The 17,548-nt window shown below is 42.5% G+C and overlaps 2 protein-coding genes across 8 annotated transcripts in view; one reads left to right on the plus strand and one right to left on the minus strand.

Annotated features, from left to right (window-relative positions):
• Positions 1–17,548, plus strand: part of KCNIP4 (potassium voltage-gated channel interacting protein 4) — a 789,448-nt gene that overhangs the window by 768,133 nt on the left and 3,767 nt on the right. For 4 of the 7 annotated variants that reach the window (XM_050948025.1, XM_050948032.1, XM_050948029.1 and 1 more), the window contains 4 exons: positions 5,390–5,460; positions 15,089–15,196; positions 16,296–16,400; positions 16,665–17,308. In XM_050948025.1, the coding sequence (XP_050803982.1) occupies positions 5,390–5,460; positions 15,089–15,196; positions 16,296–16,400; positions 16,665–16,805 (425 nt within the window). In that variant the 3' untranslated portion in view covers positions 16,806–17,308. Of the gene's footprint in view, positions 1–5,389; positions 5,461–15,088; positions 15,197–16,295; positions 16,401–16,664; positions 17,309–17,548 lie in introns of those variants that run through there. The other 3 variants (XM_050948027.1, XM_050948031.1, XM_050948030.1) reach the window with 1 other exon arrangement.
• PACRGL (parkin coregulated like) overlaps positions 15,974–17,548 on the minus strand; it is a 35,699-nt gene continuing 34,124 nt past the window's right edge. Inside the window, exon 11 of the transcript XR_007773586.1 lies at positions 15,974–16,428. The gene's annotated coding sequence lies outside the window, so the exon portion shown is untranslated. The remainder of the gene's footprint in view (positions 16,429–17,548) is intronic.

Below are 17,548 nucleotides of genomic sequence, written 5' to 3' on the forward strand. Positions count from 1 at the left end.
TGCAGCCTGCCAAAATGTTAATGTATCCTACTAGTTATGATTCCTGAGCATTGAAGAGAAACTGTATTTCATTAAAAATTCAAGCTCTTTCTGCAGTGAATAACATTCACGATTTAGTGGGAAAGAGATCACATTAAGTAGCTCTACTTAAAACACTAAAGTACCTCACTCTGCAGTCTTTTTTTTCAGGCGAAATTCCAGTCATCCTCAATGGGTGTTTTACCTGCACAAAGACTGCAGGAACAGTGACCTAAAGAATATTTTTAAATATACAAACAGATCACTCTAAAGAAAAGATTGTGAAAACATGGATTATATTTATTCATACATCATGATACAAATGAGAATCAAAAATTGAATTGTATCCCTTCAGCCATGCATGGTCTGAACAAGGCAGTAAACAATAGAAAATCGTGTCTTAACACATTTAGATTCACTCTAAAGAGACAGTAAATAAACAGGAACACTTTACCATGATAGTGAGAAAATGTATTAAATAATCAGTGTACATTGAATTATAATTCTGTAATAAGTGTAAGTTACTGTAGACAGTTCCCATACCACCATCCACAACACAACAAATCTTCTCTCAATACATTCCAGAAATTTTGTGTATTATAATTTCTGATCTATATTGGAGTCTTCAAACTTCCAATACCAGAAATAATAAAGAAATAATAAATTAAAATGGAGATTTGACTGGTGGTTGGTATTTAGCCATCCATCCAGTGTTATGATCATCTACGTCTCAACAGTATTTTCTTTTTGAATTCAATGAAAATGCATTAGTAACATATGTTCAAACAGTGCAGGGTTTGCTCCTACAATAATTAATGTATATAATACCAAATTAACGTACTGTAATAGGGACTATTTGCAGTCCTTATTCAGATAAAAGTCATGAGTTTTGGTTTGGGTTTTTTAAAGTTCAAAATGGGAATTTTGCCTCCATTAGGAGTGCATGATACAGCCTAGAGCAGTGGTTCTGAAACTGTGGGTCAGGATGCCAAAGTGGGTCATGACTTCCTTTGACTCGGGTCACTAGGGCTGACTTAGACTTGTTGTGGCCCAGGGCTGAAACCCGAGCCCCACTGCCCAGAGCTGAAGCCAAAGCCCAAGGGCTTCAGCCCTGGGTGGCAGGGCTCAGGTTGCAGGCCTCCTGCCTGGGCCTGAAGCCCTTGTGCTTCAGCTTTGGCCTCCCTGCCCAGAGCGGTGAGGCTCGGGCTTTGCTCCCACTCCCCACTCAGAGTAGTGGGGCTCCGGTGACCTCAGGCTTCCTGGAGTTGTGAAGTAATTTTTGTTGTCAGAAGGGGGTCGCGGTGCAATGAAGTTGGAGAACACCTGACCTAGAGAAAATACCATTGATAAAGCCAATGCAAGAAGATTGTTTTGGCCCTGCACAGTTTTTCAAGGTTAATATGCTTTTGATAAAACAGAAATGCAAATAGTGTACACAGGAGTCAATGGTTTAGTCCCCTGTAGATCCTGCTAGACAGAAAAGGACTTCTCAGGCAGTAACAAGGTTGCTCCCTGATAAGACCTTGTGTTGTTCTGTAAACATGCCACTCAGGAGTGCTGCCACTAACGCCAGAAGTTGTGACATGGAATACAGATTCTAATGCGATATGATGTGGAAGGTGATGAAACAGAAGGGTAACAGAATAGTGTAGAGGATAACTTTCACAGAATTGGAGGACTGGAAGGGACCTCAAGAGGTCTTCTAATCCATGACCCTGCACATAAGGCAGGACTAAGTATTATATCATCCAGGCTACAGTTACTGAGCTGCACCTGCCACAACGAGGCCGCAGAAATTTATCACCTTCAGGTAGAACCATCCCTTCTCCCAGAGGAACACCTAGGATAAGTTCATCTTTGGTTTTCCCTCCATGACTTTGGGCAATTAGCTTGAATCTCTCATTGCCTCAGTTCCTCATCTATAAAATAATATTTCCTTGCCTCACAAGGATTTTCTGAGACTAAAATTAATTCAAGTTTGTGAGGTAGTTAGTTATTAGGTTAATGAGCACTATAGACAAGCCAATACAAATACATAAAGCAGGGAGGGATTACATATATAAAGTGTGGAGAGGAAAGTAGGACAAGTAAATAATACCTCAGGCAGTATTAACTTGCATGATGTTCTACCACAGGTTTTGGGTGTGTTAGGGTGGGAACAGAAATCCAGAGGAGAACTCTTGGGAGCTCAGAGAGACGAAGGCTGGTGTTGTGGTTAAGGCATTAGACTAGGACTCACATGTCATCTGTTTTTTGGGATTTTTTTGCTGCAGGAGCTCTCACCTCTTAAAATGAGACTTCTTAGGCCTGGTCTACACTACGATTTTAAGTCAAATTTAGCAGTGTTACCTCGATTTAACCCTGGACCTGTCCACATGATGAAGCCCTTTTTTTCGACTTAAAGGGCTCTTTAAATCGATTTCTTTACTCCACCTCCAACAAGGGGATTAGCATTGAAATCGGCCTTGCCAGGTCAAATTTGGGGTAGTGTGGATGCAGTTTGATGGTATTGGCCTCTGGGAGCTATCCCAGAGTGTTCCATTGTGACCGCTCTGGACAGCGCTCTCAACTCAGACGCACTGGCCAAGATGCACAGGAAAAGGCCTGTGAACTTTTGAATTTCATTTCCTGTTTGGCCAGCTGATCAGCAAAGGTGACCATGCAGAGCTCATGCAGAGCTGATCAGCATGATGTGCACATTGCCAGGGCACATTGCCCAGCCCATACTTTGTGAGAAGTCTATGTCCATGTCTATGTCCTCATCACTCCCATCACCGCGCTGCTGTCGCCTCCTCGCCTGGTTTTGCTTTTGCAGCTTCTGGTTCTGCATATACTCCAGGATAATGCCCATGATGTTTACAGTGCTCATAATTGCCGCGGTGATCTGAGTGGACTCCATGATCCCTATGGCAGCTGCGCTGAAAAAAGGCGCAGAACAATTGTCTGCTATTGCTCTGACGGAGGGAGGGATGACTGAGGACATGGCTTCCAGGGAATTAAAATCAACAAAATGGGTGGTTTTGCATCAAGGACAAACACAAACAATTGTCACACAGAATAGCCCCCTCAAGGATTGAACTTAAAACCCTGGGTTTAGCAGGCTGTTGATTTCACAAAACAAATCGAGTCAATTTCTTGTTTTGATCCACTCCATCTATCTTTTACATCTTAGGCTGGTAGCAGATGGTGCGGTACGACTGCTAGCCATCATCATCTCCTGGATGCTTGGCAGAAGATGCTGCATTACAATTGCTAGCCATCATCATCTCCTGGCTGCTTGCCAGAAGATGGTGCAGTACGACTGCTAGCCATCGTCATCTCCTGGGTGCTCGGCAGAAGATGGGAATGACCTGGCTGAGTCACTCCCATGTCTGCCCAGGCCAGACGTCCCTGACTGACCTCACCGAGGTCGGCTAAAAAAGCACCCAGGAATACGACGACGATGGCTACCAATCGTAATGCACCATCTGCTGCCAAAAGGCAATGAGCTGCTGCTGTGTAGCAATGCAGTCCACGTCTGCCAGCACCCAGGAGACGTACAGTGAGCTGAGCGGGCTCCATGCTTGCCGTGGTATAGCGTCTGCTCAGGTAACCCAGGAAAAAAGGCATAAAATGATTGTCTGCTGTTGCTTTCACGGAGGGAGGGTGGGAGAGGAGGGCCTGACAATATGTACCCAGAACCACCCGTGACACTGTTTTTGCTCCATCAGGCATTGGGATCTCAACCCAGAATTCCAGTGGGCAGCGGAGACTGCAGGAACTGTGGGATAGCTACCCACAGTGCAACACTCCGGAAGTCAATGCTAACCTCGGTACTGTGGACCCGCTGACTTAATGCACTTAGCGCATTTTGTGTGGGGACACGCACAATCGACTGTTTAAAAATTATTTCTAAAAAACTGACTTCTATAAATTCGACTTAATTTCATAGTGTAGACATACCCATAGCTCTTTGTGCCTCAGTTCTGCATTGATAAAAAGAGGAAGATATTACCCAATGTTACAAGGGAGTTGTAAGGAGAAATTCCTTACTGTTTGTGGTCAGGTGCTATGACAACAAATATCACAGAAAATCCTCCAAATAAAACAATCTTCACTTTTTAGCTTATGCAGTCCCTAACGAGAGACAACCATATGTAAATATTTAAAGCAGGGGTCTCAAACGTACAGCGACCTGCAGTTATTTGCGGTGGCTGCCAAGCTCCACTCACCTGCCGCCCCCTTTCCCCCAGCATGCCGCATCCCAGCTCCTCTGCCTACCTCCAGGTGCTTCCCACTGCTGAACAGCTGTGTGGCAGCACTTAGTAACATATGTTCAAACAGTGCAGGAGGGAGAGGGGAGGAGCAGGGAACCGTGCGCTTAGGGGAGGAGGTGGAGAAGAGGCAGTGCAAGGGTGGGGATTTGGGGAAGGGGTTGGAATAGGGGCAGGGAGGGGGTGAGTTGGGGAGGGGACTTTGGGGAAGGGATTGGAATGGAGCGGGAAAGGGGTGGGAAGAGGCAGGGAAGGGGTTGGTGCCTCATGGCAGGGGGCTGCGGGGGTGGGGCGGGCTTTTGTACCTTTATATGAAAAGTTGTCAGTGATGCGGCCCTTGGGCCAATGTCCTATTCCTCATGTGGCCCTCGTGGTGATTTGAGATCCCTGATTTAGAGGTTTGGCACATTTTTATTGTGTTCTACATTTATTTTTTCAAGTACGTCACTATAGCAGTATCCACTGTACTCAGGGAGAATAAAATAGTTGTTTAATAAATGGATCACTTGTTTGAATGTTCAGTCATATTTTTAACTTACTGATCACACCAGACAATCAGTGTCCATCTCCAGTGCTCATTCATATAGAAGCCTGCTGGCAAGTTTGGTTACAAATTGGGTAACATGGTTCCCTTCAAAATAAAAATAATCCACCAAATGCATTGACAGTTGTGCTTCGTTTCTTCCTTAAAAGTGAACAAATGAACATCATCTTCTGCAGCTCAGGATACAGAACTCCAGTTATGGTCCCTTATCTGATGAGCAGAGCCCTGAGCAAATACAGACCGTTTTGTAAATACTGAGCATATTATAATAGTCACAATAAAGTCATACAACAGTGAATGATCCCTTCTATGTAGTAATGATGATGAGAGTACATAAGGATAGATTTTTTTAGAACATAGGCCTCTATTTTTGAGGCTATTTTTGAGGATGTAATTATTTGTGTAATTAATTACAATTTTGTTCCTGCAAAAAGAGAAACCTGATTAAGGTTGTTCAAATTTAGGCCTGGCTAAAAATTTTCATTGAAGAAATTTAAAGAAAATATGTGTTAGGGTACCAGGTAAGTTTTTAAAATGCACTTACTAAGGAACACTCTCTGTTTTTAAATTTTAGATTCTACAACCTATGCACATTTTCTCTTTAATGCATTTGACACTGATCACAATGGATCTGTGAGTTTTGAGGTAAGTGCTTTTATCAGGTTTTAACTGTAGGACTGAATGTATGTGCCTCTGTTGCTCACCAACTTTGCTTTTTTAGCTGTGGTCCAGATTTCAAGTTTTTCCAATGCATTGGCAATAGCCATTATTATTTTAGAGCTGCATCTCTCAGCATTGTAACTCAAACTGTGCTGCTGATGTAATGTTCGTTTAAAAGGCAACCTGAATTAGATGCAAGTGACATATAAGAACATACGATCTTGCTGAGTGCCTCCTGTGGGATGACAAGTGCTCTCAACTCCAACTGAAGTTAATGGGACTACTCAAATAAATAAGGATTAGTCACATGCACAAGTAGTTTCCAGGAGCAAGCTTTACATTTAGAAAATGTGGCTTCATGGCAAATGTACTGTATGACATAAGCATTTAAAATAAGCTCTTCCTCCATTTGAATGCCGAGACATGATTTCAGGGTTCTTGCACTTGGCCTGCCACAGCAGATGACATCATTAATAGCATGGTAAAGAGCACAACTCCCTGGTGTGTTTTTTGCAGTAGTGATGTGTGTCATCAAATATTGAACGAGAAACATGATCTTAGGTCATGGAATTCAAAAAGCCTTTCAATTCACCTCTAAAGACTATATTTATTTTATGTCATGTCCATCATGGAGAGCTGCTATTCTCTTCACTGTTAAGGTCTTGACTAGCTAAAATAAGCCCAATTTTAAATTTGTCTGAAATGTCTCACGTGTAGTTTGTAAGAGAATAATTTCTCTCAAGAGTCTGGCAATGATGCGTGATTACATAGGACAATTTTACAAGTATTTTCACCCTTTTATTATTGATGCGTACTTGTAATCTGAACAACATGGAAGCAGGTGCCTTTGTCACGCACGAGTTCTGTGACTACTGTGTGTAAAAAACCAAATTCATTGGAGTTTTGCTATATTTAAAAAGAAAACAGCAATAAGATTTTGTTTGGGCTTTAGGTTTATTTGAAAATACATGGGCCCTTATTCCGCGTCTGGATCCATGAGGTGGACCTCTGCCAACTGAAGTCAAGGAGGCTCTGTTCGGTGCCAATAGCAGAATGAGGGCCTTAATCCATATCTGATGGGTTGCTCCTCCTTTCTCCTCAAACTGACAACAGAAGAGGTTTTGATAGTGCATAGTCATTTGCTTGATCACACTTTAGTTCGTTATGAAATATACTCAAGACCAAATAACCCATGTCAGTCAGGTTTATTGCTATAAGCCAATAATAATAATATTGTACAGGAAACAGGTTCTATATGATACCAGTCTCTGGGAAGCTTTCTCATGCTGCATTGTTACATTTACATCACAAAAGACAAATTCCCCAAGTTACACCCCAGCTATCTTTTTAATACTCTACCTGTTCACAAGTAAAAAGTACTATGTACATCATATGAAACTAGATTGAACTGAACAGCTTTCTAACTTGTTTTTCTGGTACAATGGTGTACCACTTATCTCTTTGTTCTGATCACATGTATTTTAGGTACCAAAGGACATGAAGGCACCTCCTAGGTTTGTACTAGGGTAGAACAATCAGATATCTTGTCCTCTTCCTTTGGGACATTCCTGTACAGGCTTGTGAGAGCAACTCCCTTTCTGTTACTATGGTAAAGCACTCATCTGTCCTGATCTTGACAGTTTACCTGTTGCTGAAAACAAACTTACTTCAGTGAACGCAAGGGAAGAATATAAAAATGGCTATGCTGGGTCAGACCAATGGTCTGTCTAGCCTAGTAGCCTGTCTCCCAACAGTAGCCAATGCCATATGCTTCAGAAGGAATGAACAGAACAGGGCTGTTATAGAGTGATCTGTCTCCTGTCATTCACTCCCAGTTTCTGGCAATCAGAGGTTTAGGGACACCCAGAGAAAGAGATTTTGACCCTGACCATCTTGGCCAATAGCCATTGGTAGACTTATCCCCCATGAATTTACCTAATTCACTTTTGAAACTGTTTTTTTTTTTTTTTTGGCCTTCACAACATCCCCTGGCAATGAGTTCCTCAGGTTGACTATGTGTTGGATTACGCAAAACTTAACATAAGTGAGCAGGGTTGATTATATAAAGAAAACATAGCCAATTTAGGCAATATAACTGCTATAATATTTGTGCTTAATGCTATTTGTGCTTAATGTATACTAATATGGTGTGGATAATACATATAATATTAGCATATATTATTCAACAGAAGCAACCTTGGCAAAGAATTGTTTGCACCAATTTTCTAGCCACATTTCTGCTTTTATTGTCTGTTACTGGAAAAAGTCACAGCAAAAGGAGCTCCTGCATCTTTCCCATGTCATTGTGTTGTTTTTTCAGCATGTGTGAAATAATCCCTAAAAAAGGCAGGGCATGTTTGACCTTATTCTGTTATAGTTTCTAGGGCAGTGGTTAACTATTAAATGTTTTGTTTTCTTGCTTGGGCTCAAATATTTAGTTGCGTCTAGCCAGGCAAAGATCGAGATAATTGGCTAAACTCTCCTGCACCCCTTTTCCGCAGACCACTTGAAAATTGCTGAGTGTCTCGGCGGACCACTTAATGATCTTTCCAATGTTGTTTGTACCATTAGCTAACTATTGTAAATCACATTGGATAAAAGTGCTATATTAAAAAAATTATAATAATTAACATTTGGTCTACAAATAAAAGCCCACAACTCATATTTTAATACCAGTAGTCTGACCTTTCTAATGCGATGGATGCAGTATCTATCCCCTGCTGCAGCACCCGAGCTGAGGCTGGAAAGGAGAGGGATCTCTCCCTAACGCCCCCACCACAGTAGCCACAGAGCTGAGACTAGGAAGGAGGGCCATCTCTCCCCAGCCGCCACAGCCTTGGAGCTGGGGAAAGTCACCTCTTTCTCTGGCCGCTGCAGCCCTGCACGTCCAAAATTCCAAACTAATTAGGTGCCTGGATCTTGGAGAAGACACACGTGTAAGGTGAAGTGCTGGCCTTCGGGAGCCATGCCTGCTAATTAGATGGATGGCCCTTTATTTTCTTGTGTGCAGCTGCCCAGGCGCGCACCTTAGAGGGAACTGTCATAAACAGATAGCTAAGGGTTAAGGTTCTTTTACCTGTAAAGGGGTAAAAACAGTAACCTGAAACACCTGACCAAAGGACCAATCAGAAAACAAGACTTTTTCAAATCTGGGAAGAAATGTTATGACATGGTGTGCAGTGTTGTGGGAAAGATAGAATCCAGAAGCCAGTAGGAATATTATATTTTCTTTTTTCTGCTAGGGGCTTTTAAGCAGAGAGGGTTTGGTTTTAAAAGGATCTAGAGAGAATTTTTTTTTCTGCTCTCTCTTGCAGTTTTTGGCTTGCATATTAAGCAAGGAACTATCAAGCTGTGAAAAGGGTCTTTTGTTATACAATAACACTCCGATTGAGAGTCAAGTACCCAGCACAATACACATGCAAATAAAGTGGTATTTCTGGTTTACTTTACATTTAAAAGATTAGCTAGATTAAAAAAAAAAGGCACTGTTGCTAGACAGACCCCAGGAGGCAACAGAGAACCTGCATTTCAGGCAGTAAACACCAGAGGGCACCCCAACACAAGAAAACAGGAACCATGACTTCCAAGGAAAAAAGGGAGGCAGAGGCACAAATCAAAGAAGCAGACCACAGGCGACAACTGGAAAAAAGAGAAAAAGAGGTGGAGTTGAAAGAAAGGGAAGAAAACATCAAACTGGCAGCCTACAAAAGAGAGCAAGCAGCCAAAGAGGCAGCCCACAGAAGGAAACAAGAAGAAGAAGAGGTGGCCCACAGAAGACAGATAAAACTCCAGAGGGAGACCCACCGACAGGCCATGGAATTAGAAAAGGCTAAGCAAAACACAGCCAATCCTAACAACCCTGCGCCAATGATTGTTCCACAGCACAGGAAATTTCCCACCTACAAGGCAGGTGATGACACCGAGGCCTTCTTAGAAAATTTTGAAAGAGCCTGTCGTGGGTACAGCATCCCTGAAGACCAGTACATGGTGGAATTGAGGCCACAGCTCAGTGGACCTTTAGCAGAGGTGCCGGCTGAAATGCCAAAGGACCGAATGAACGATTATAAACTGTTTCAAAACAAGGGCAGATACAGAATGGGGATAACCCCGGATCATGCCCGTCGGCGTTTCAAAACCCAACAGTGGAAACCAGATGTGTCATTTCCCAAACACGCCTACTACGTTGGAAATAATTATGAGGCCTGGATATCAGGAACCAATGTTAAATCCATAGACGAACTGCACCTCCTCATACAAATGGAACAGTTCTTGGATGGTGTTCCTGAGGACATAACACGGTACATACAAGATAGAAAACCCAAAAATCTCACCGAGGCGGGGGACATTGGAGTCAGATGGATGGAAGGGGCAGAAAGCAAGAAAGCTACTGTCAAGGGGAACGAATACCCCTGAGGGCACACCGACAATAAACCCTACAACCGAGGGCAACCAAAGACCCCACCTACAACCCAAGGAAAGCCACAGACACCCTATTCTTCCATCTCACCAGTCTCCAGTAACTCACCTCGACCCAGTGACCAGTCAGCTGAAAAATGCTTTAAGTGTAATGAACTGGGACATATAAAGGCCAACTGCCCAAAGAACCCAAACCGAGTGCAAGTCATTACACCACCATCACACCAAAGATCCCCAGGCCCAGATGCCTCTCAAATACCCTTGGAGCGAAGGGAAAATTTGAGAGTGGGCGGAAAGAAGGTTACTGCGTGGAGAGACATGGGGGCACAAGTGTCAGCTATCCACCAATCCTTCGTCGACCCCAAATTCATCAACCCAAAGGACCAAGTGACAATTTACCCCTTCATGTCGCAAGCTGTAGACTTGCCTACAGCTCAACTGCCTGTCCAGTACAAAGGCTGGTCAGGAATGTGGACTTTTGCAGTCTATGACAATTATTCCATCCCCATGCTACTGGGGGAAGACTTGGCCAACCAGGTGAAGTGGGCCAAGAATGTGGGAATGGTTACACGCAGCCAAACCAGGCAAGCTTCCAGACCCATTCCTGTTCCTGAGCCATCCACAGACGCCCCGTCTGTGTTACCAGAGACCCAGACAGAGGTAATGGACCCGGATTCCATGCCAACCACTGAAACAGCCACAGCACCTCCAGTCCCAGGCCCGGAACTGGAACAGCAACCAGCACCAGCAATTGCAACCACATCTTCAAACTCAACACCAGAGGGCGCCAGCGAGCCAGAACTGGCAGAAGCAACACACAGCCAAACCCAATAGGCTCAGCCAGAGCCTGAAATACCCTCAGGTGCACCAGTGCAGAGCGGTTCACCAGCAACGGAAACAACCCCATCACCTACATCGCTTCCAGAGGGACCAAGCCCAAGTCCACAGCAGTAGCTGTAGGCAACACCAGGGCTAATGCTGTGTGTCAGGCCCTAACAGACATTTTTGCCAGGGTAGGTTGGCCCTCCCACTTCCTTACAGATTCAGGATCTAATTTCCTGGCAGAGACCATGCAAAAACTGTGGGAAACTCATGGGGTCAACCACTTGGTTGTCACCCCGTACCACCATCAAACCAATGGCCTGGTGCAAAGGTTTAATGGAACTTTGGGGGCCATGATACGTAAATTCGTCAACGAACACTCCAATAATTGGGACCTAGTGTTGCAGCAGTTGCTGTTTGCCTACAGGGCTGTACCACATCCCAGTTTAGGGTTTTCACCATTTGAACTTGTGTATGGCCACGAGGTTAAGGGGCCATTACAGTTGGTGAAGCAGCAATGGGAAGGTTTACCCCTTCTCCAGGGACTAACATTCTGGACTTTGTAAGCAACCTACAAAGCACCCTCCGACACTCTTTAGCCCTTGCTAAAGAAAACCTAAAGCATGCTCAGGAAGAGCAAAAGGCCTGGTATGACAAACATACCAGAGAACATTCCTTCAAGGTAGGAGACCAGGTTATGGTCTTGAAGGTGCAACAGGCCCATAAGATGCAAGAATCATGGGAAGGGCCATTCACGGTCCAAGAGCGCCTGGGAACTGTGAACTACCTCATAGCGTTTCCCAATTCCTCACTAAAGCCCAGAGTGTACCATGTTAATTCTCTCAAGCCTTTCTATTCCAGAGACTTACAGGTTTGTCAGTTTGCAGTCCAGGGAGATGATGCTGAGTGGCCTGAAGGTGTCTACTACAACGGGAAAAAAGACGGTGGCATGGAAGAGGTGAACCTCTCAACGACCCTAGAACGTCTGCAGTGGCGACAAATCAAGGAGCTGTTCACTAGCTTTGCCCCATTGTTCTCAGCCACCCCAGGACGGACTGAACGGGCATACCACTCCATTGACACAGGTAATGCTCACCCCATTAGAACCCCACCCTACCGGGTGTCTCCTCACACCCAAGCTGCTATAGAATGGAAGATCCAGAACATGCTACAGATGGGTATAATCTGCGCATCTACCAGTGCATGGTCATCTCCAGTGGTTCTGGTACCCAAACCAGATGGGGAAATACGCTTTTGCGTGGACTACCGTAAGCTAAATGTGGTAACTCGTCCGGACAACTATCCAATGCCACGCACCGATGAGCTATTGGAGAAGTTGGGATGTGCCCAGTTCATCTCTACAATAGACTTAACCAAGGGGTACTGGCAAGTATTGCTAGACTAACCTGCCAAGGAAAGGTCAGCATTCGTCACCCATGCGGGGGTGTATGAATTTAATGTCCTTCCTTTCGGGCTTCGAAATGCACCCGCCACCTTCCAGAGGCTGGTAGATGGTCTACTAGCAGGACTGGGAGAATATGCAGTTGCCTACCTCGATGATGTGGCCATTTTTTCAGACTCTTGGCCCGAACACCTACTACACCTGGAAAAGGTCTTTCAGCGCATCAGGCAGGCCGCACTAACTGTTAAGGCCAAAAAGTGTCAAATAGGCCAAAACAGAGTGACTTACCTGGGACACCAGGTGGGTCAAGGAACCATAAACACCCTACAGGCCAAGGTGGATGCTATCCAAAAGTGGCCTGTCCCAAAGTCAAAGAAACAGGTCCAATCCTTCTTAGGCTTGGCCGGGTATTACAGGCGATTTGTACCACACTACCGCCAAATCGCTGCCCCACTGACCGACCTGACCAAAAAGACCCAGCCAACTACAGTTAAGTGGACTGATGAGTGTCAAAAGGCCTTTACCCAACTTAAGGCAATGTTCATGTCTGACCCTGTGCTAATGGCCCTGGACTTTCACAAGCCATTCCTAGTAACCACAGATGCATCTGAGCGTGGTATAGGAGCAGTTCTCATGCAGGAAGCAACGGATCACAACTTCCATCCTGTCGTGTTTCTCAGCAAGAAACTGTCTAAAAGGGAAAGTCACTGGTCAGTCAGTGAAAAGGAATGCTATGCCATTGTGTACGCCCTGGAAAAGCTACGCCCATATGTTTGGGGACGGCGGTTCCAGGTACAAACTGACCATGCTGTGCTAATGTGGCTTCATACTGCCAAGGGGAACAACAAACTTCTTCGTTGGAGTTTAGCTCTCCGAGATTTTGATTTTGAAATTCAGCACATCTCAGCAGCTTCTAACAAAGTAGCTGATGCACTCTCTTGTGACAGTTTCCCACAATACATCAGTTAAAAGATTGTCCATCATATGTAAAAGTCTTGTAGTTACATACTTAGTAGTATATGTAAATGTGTATGTGTTGTATTCATCTGTTTCTTCAAAAGTTCTAGGAAGAAATCACCGCCAGTGAGGTTCCCCACTGTCTGCAATTGGGGGGGGGGGCGTGTCATAAACAGATAGCTAAGGGTTAAGGTTCGTTTTCCTGTAAAGGGGTAACAACAGTAACCTGAAACACCTGACCAAAGGACCAATCAGAAAACAAGACTTTTTCAAATCTGGGAAGAAATGTTATGACAGGAACTATCTATGGACCACCTGAATGGAGCTCGCGGAGTTTGAGAACCTCTGTTCTAGGGGATTTGAACACACCTAAGTGAAGCCCTGTGTATACTAAGGGCTTTGAAAACAGAAAAACAAAAATGATGTTCTGTTTTGTTAATTTCCAGCATAGGTTTTCAGGTTCAATTTTGTACAGCATTAACCTAGGCAGAATGATCCAGATCTTATTTATACTGGTGTTAAATCCAGAGTACCTTTATTGTGGTTAATGAAACTGGCCCAACATTCTTTTAATATGTAGCAGCATAATACCTACAAACTAACTGCAGAATATGAATACCTAAGTAGGTCTTTTTATTCTTTAAGGTAGTGTAAAACATTTCTAAACATATTACCCAGTATAGACAGCATGTAGATTCATTAGGCAATGTGAAGAAATGATTCTAGATGGAATAATTTTTCTTACTCATAAAGTTTTTTTCTATACCATATTGTAGGTATTTCTGTCCTCCAGCCAGTAAAAGAAAACAGAGAGGAAAAGCTCTAGAAAGCTGGGGCATAAATACTGGTTTGTCACCAGCTGGTTCCTTAGTAGTTGTGGTAAATTTTATTTACTGCTAAAATGCTCTCTATCTATAACCTCATTATATCAAGAACAAATCACATGGGCTTTTATGTAAATAGGCTGTCTGGACTGGTACAGGAAGAGCCAGAAGTGCAATTTCCTTTCCGTTATGTTCTCCTGTACCAACCTAATTTGTAGGAATATAATAAAAAAAACCATGGATTTGCTGGCATTGTGGAGAAGGGAGAAAGCAATCCTACGCTCCAACTTTTTTTTAGACATTTTCACTCCATTTTTCAACCAACAGCTGCAGTGAGGAGTGAGGATATGGCATACCTATATATTACACCCCATTTGAGCCCCAGGCTTGCAAAGATTTATACCCCAGGCTTGCAAAGATTTATATAGATGCTTAAATTTTAAGCCTTTGAGTTGTCACTTTGAACTCAGTGGGACTACCTGCATGCTTGAAATTAAATACATGCATAATTTTGTGCGGCATTAGGGCCCATTTTGTCTGAGTCACTGCTGAGTGAGCAGCCCTGATCTGACTTTGGATTTGCCTCATAGCCACGGCTTATCTCCCAAAGGCAAGGCACCAAGCTATAGCCTTCCTTTCTCAAAGCCTTAAACCCAATCTGGCAAAAGAAGTGTGCGCCTGCCTTCAGCTCCTGAACAATGCATCTGTAAACAAGTCTGAAGTGGCCAGAAAAAAATGTGCATGTGGTAAATCTTTAGAATTCTTTCAATTTGGATTTCGGCAGCTCTGCCCGAGGTTCAAGTCGAGTTTATTTGGACCTCTCCCCCCCACAAAGCTTTAAATGAGTGTAGGGCTCATAAAAGGTGCCAGTGATTGGTTCGTCTTCGAGTGATGGTCCCTATATGAATTCCAAAGGTGGATGCACTTGTGCACCATGCACCGGAGCTGGAAGTTTTTCAGCAGCTGTGTCCATTGACCTGCATGGCCGCCTTATGTCACCATATACTCCGTGCGAGGTTATAAAAGGCCATGCAGGGCGACGCGCCGTGCCATCAGTTCCTTTTTACCGCATGGTTGGAGCTGAAATCCTCCCTTCGCACTCATACACTCTACAAGAACGACGGTAGATAGTTCTGTTTCCTTTTTAATTCGTACTTCTGTAATACACTAGATTTTTTTATTTTCTTTCTAGGACTTCATTATGGGTCTCTCAATTTTACTTCGAGGGACAGTACAAGAAAAACTCAACTGGGCTTTTAATTTGTATGATATAAATAAGGATGGATACATAACTAAAGAGGTAAGAATTCATTTTGTAGCCACAATAACTGAAACCACAGCATGTATGTGTCCCTTAGAGTTTGGTTTGAAAGGAACGTGGCTTTAGAGAAACTGTTGTCAAAACTGAGTTTGGTAGATAACGTTTTTTCTTTCTAACTTAAAATAGTTAAAATAAATGCATTTTATAGAAACTTTAAAAAAAAATAGTTAAGAACTAGCCACAAATTTAGATTTTATTAGCAGTCACAGATGACATAGCTGGCCAGATTTCTTAAGCAAGAGGCACAATGCGTATGCCTTTGAGTACCTACATTTGCCCACACAATTGCAAGAACTAGGTAGGGTATTTGTACATAAAAATGTGTATCCAGAAATGCAAGTGAACACTTAACAAAAAATTATCAGGGATAGATTTTTTTTTTAAACACAGAATGTATTAAAATGCTATTATTTCCTAAAAGGCCTTATTCTGCAAAGACTAGGCACATGCTGAACTTTACTCATCAAAGTCAATGGGACAACGCACATAAGTTTTTGCAAGATCAGGCTCCTAATCTGTTTACTGTAAATTATACTGGTACTAACAGTTTCAGCAAGACACTGCATAAAGATTACAACTTTTTTTTTTAAATATAGTATTTTATTCAGCATACTGGCAGATGAATTACATGTTTGTAATCATTCTTATAGAGCACTTTCCAGCGACATATCTCAAAGTACCTTACAAAAGCTGGGGAAACACACAGGGAGGCGATGTGATTTTGCCCAATTGCCGTCTGCTACATATATATATATATTTGGTTTGTTTCCACTTATTGGTCCACAGGAGTTTTCTTTCCACAATCTCACTGGACTTTTAGATGATATAAAGCATTTAAATTCAGAAACATAAATTTGCATCTACTTAAGGGTTTTCAGTTACTTAAGATGTTTTATCTGTTTCTCTCTGCTGTAGAATGTATGGAAGCTGCAGTAGCTAATTTAAATTTCAGAGTGATCCATGTGCATTACATTCCTGAAGTTGTTCAATCACAATTTGACTGTGGCACAGTCTTAAATATTTCTTCTAAAGTATAAATGCTCAAAAGAAACATTTACACAAATGTTTTTCTCTTCAGGAAATGCTTGATATTATGAAAGCTATATATGATATGATGGGAAAATGCACTTATCCTGTTCTCAAAGAGGACGCCCCCAGACAACATGTGGAAACATTTTTCCAGGTAGGGCAAGACAACAAAAAAGGATGGTCTACAAGAAAAATCCCATGTTTTGATTGGCAAACAATTTTGCACATTCTATTATTTTTGTGACTCTATCTTCCCTGTGCAGGGACTGTAATGTACTTATCAGTGTCTAGTAAAATGATACCCTGACCTAGGTGGCCACCAGCCTGCAGTATAACTCTGAAATAAGTAATAAATAAAGTAAGTGTTTTTATGTAGGATTTTTCCATGATTTAAGCAAATGTTATTCTTTCTGGACAGAAAATGGACAAGAATAAAGATGGGGTAGTTACCATAGATGAATTCATTGAAAGCTGCCAAAAAGTAAGTAAGGATAAATGTGAGCTATTTAGTTACTTCCATCAGCTGGCTAAATGGTTGTCACATAGTACTACCAATTAGGATTTGGATGTAAAGATGTAGCTTACACTTCTAGGCACCTTTGCAAAAAACTGGGTCTGGCAAACTGTTCTACAAAACTGTCAGTTACATATGCAAACATATACAATATTTGTATTCATAGAGGTGATAGTTTTTGAAAAGCTAATGTTCACCTATTCTACTAGTGTGTTTGCATCCTCTCTTCCTGTGCAAAGCTACCATGTAGTAGACAATAAACTGTTTGTTATGTGAATATTTGAGTCTTGTGATGGGTAAATATCTGCCAGAACTCACATTTATTCACTGTAGGATAATTGAATGTGCTATTATTTAAGAACTTATCTACAGTTAGACAAGACAGCCTTATAAAAATAAGTATTATTTTTTTCATAATAAAATAGCAGAAAACACCAAAGCTACTTGTTATTTGTACACTGTACAAGGTTACAAGCTATTAGAGGAGCATGGTACATACAGAAGGTGTCATAACTACATTAGGTCAAGTGTTGAGATCCAAACTGGGAAAAGGACGAGCAACAATTGATTAGACCACACAGATTGATTTTCTTGAGAAAAGAACTGTCAATGGCTATAACAAACTAAAACCATCAATTCTGTATAACAACAAATACAGTAAAGTACAGTAGATTTTAATGGACATACCAGCTCTATTTGGCTTTTCTTGGATACGGGAAAGAAGATTAGGAAAAACAACAACAAGAGTCAATCTATTGCCCTTTTGGTATATGAGAGAAGGGGGCCAG

Source organism: Gopherus flavomarginatus, chromosome 3 (genome assembly GCF_025201925.1).
Source record: "Gopherus flavomarginatus isolate rGopFla2 chromosome 3, rGopFla2.mat.asm, whole genome shotgun sequence".
Taxonomy (NCBI): Eukaryota; Metazoa; Chordata; order Testudines; family Testudinidae; genus Gopherus; species Gopherus flavomarginatus.